Genomic DNA, 1,960 nt, shown 5'->3' with positions numbered 1-1,960 from the left:
TGGCATAGTATCTTGATGAAAATGTGAAGCAAAAAAAAGAAAAAGAAAAAGAAAAAGAAAAGAAAAGAAAATATGGAGTCCTTGGCAACACAGCTCAGGGGTGGACACAGACAGGGACAGGAGCCAGAGAGGGGAAATTGTGACGTGGGTTCTGGGCAGGGTTTGAGGTTTTGGAACTTTTTCTAAAAGGGACAGAGTGCACCCTGCTACATTTCCTAATCGTGAGGTCGGTGTGCAGGCAGCAGAACTGAAGGGAGCTGGTCACCATGCAGCTACTCCAACAGGGCGGTAGGCTTGTCCTGGCTCTTGCCCTCCTCCTGGTTTTGGATTCTTCAGTTCAAGGTTTTCCTGTGCGGAGAGCCAGGTACCAGTGGGTACACTGCAGTCCTGATAGTAATTCTGCAAACTGCGTTGATGAAAAGGGACCGATGTTCAACCTACTTCCGGGGGAATCCAACAGAATCCTTCCTCCGAGGACCAATCCTTCTTCAATGACAAGATCCCAGAACTTGAATGATGTCTTCCCTCTTTCGGAGGACTATTTTGGATCTGACTCGGGATCAGGATCTGGAAGTGGCTCTGGAAGTGGCTTCTTAACTGAAATTGAACAGGAATACCAACCAGTAGATGAAAGCAGTGCGTTTTATTACAAATTTAGGCCTCTCAAGATAAATCTGCCATCAGACAACCAGGACTTGGTCCAAGATGGACCAGAAGGGGATTTTATTATGTGAAAGAGAGGGTTTCCCATCTTGATGTCAGGCAACGCATTCAATATATTTTATGTATCATAGTTAAGTGATTAATTTTGGAACAAAAGGTTTTATAGAAATTTTAAAACATCTGAAAAAGAAATTTAGGTTTTATCACCTTTTTTTTTCCTCATGAATTCTGAAAGCTTCCTTTATCCTACTGTCCTGGAAGATACCTGTATTTCCTTTGTATCATATTCAACCAACGTCACTATGAAATTAATTGGACCACCCATGTCTATAAAATTGCTTTAAAGAATAAATTATACTGTTTTTTTTAAAATTCAGTTTGAGAAGCAAATTGACAGGCAATATTTCATATCTAAGTCTTCAGAAACCTGACTCTGATTGTGAATTATAGATATGCCTCTTTTCTTATGAAAAACCCAGATGAAACACATGGTGAATTTAGAGTGGGTGTAAAGTGTCCAGTGTAAAGTGTATTGCTCTAATATTACCATTGGATGTGTTTGCAGAGCTGGTGGACATTGTTTGTTGAGAAGTATGATTGCTGTTACAATTAGAAACTGAAGACCCAAATTAAAGCCCAATTGTGCTCTCAATACTTCATACTGCTTTACTTTTTTTCCTGGATATCTGTGTATTTTCAAGTCTTACCCTATTAAAGCAGAACTATAATCAAAACAAAAAAAAAAAGAAAAGAAAATATGAAGAAAATATCACAGTCTTATTTTTTTAAAGATTTTATTTATTTATTTGACAGAGAGAGAGACAGCGAGAGAAGGAACACAAGCAGGGGGGGTGGGAGAGGGAGAAGCAGGCTTCCCACTGAGCAGGGAGCCCGATGTGGGGTTCGAACCCAGAACCCTGGGATCATGACCTGAGCCGAAGGCAGACGCTTAACGACTGAGCCACCGAGGTGCCCCAATATCAGAGTCTTATACTTCTGCATGGTGTAAACTCAGGTTGTGGTCAATTTATTGTAATTATTCATTCATTCAGAAGTTTTTCTTAAGCATCTATTTTGTACCAGACACCATTTGGGGCCTTTGGGATACACTAGTATTCTTGTCCTCAAGAAGGCTCACTGTCATAAAAAAAAAACACATTTAATTTTCTTCTAGGGCATGAAGAAGGTAACTTCATTTTACAGAATCCTTCATTGTTATGGTAACACAGTAATTGCATTGATACCTTACCATTATCCAATATCTTAGCCAAAACCTTACTTTTTAATGTAATTTCAT

The 1,960-nt window shown here is 39.4% G+C and overlaps 1 protein-coding gene across 1 annotated transcript; it reads left to right on the top strand.

The window, feature by feature from the left end:
• Positions 1-216: 216 nt before the first annotated feature.
• On the top strand, positions 217-1,389 carry LOC116633593 (serglycin-like). The gene has a single exon (XM_032406205.1). The coding sequence runs from the start codon at positions 267-269 to the stop codon at positions 732-734; it is 468 nt and encodes a 155-aa protein (XP_032262096.1). The 5' UTR covers positions 217-266; the 3' UTR covers positions 735-1,389.
• Positions 1,390-1,960: the final 571 nt, after the last annotated feature.

Source organism: Phoca vitulina, unplaced genomic scaffold (assembly GCF_004348235.1).
Source record: "Phoca vitulina isolate PV1807 unplaced genomic scaffold, GSC_HSeal_1.0 scaffold8, whole genome shotgun sequence".
Classification (NCBI taxonomy): Eukaryota; Metazoa; Chordata; class Mammalia; order Carnivora; family Phocidae; genus Phoca; species Phoca vitulina.
This window is presented reverse-complemented; position numbering and strand designations above follow the sequence as displayed.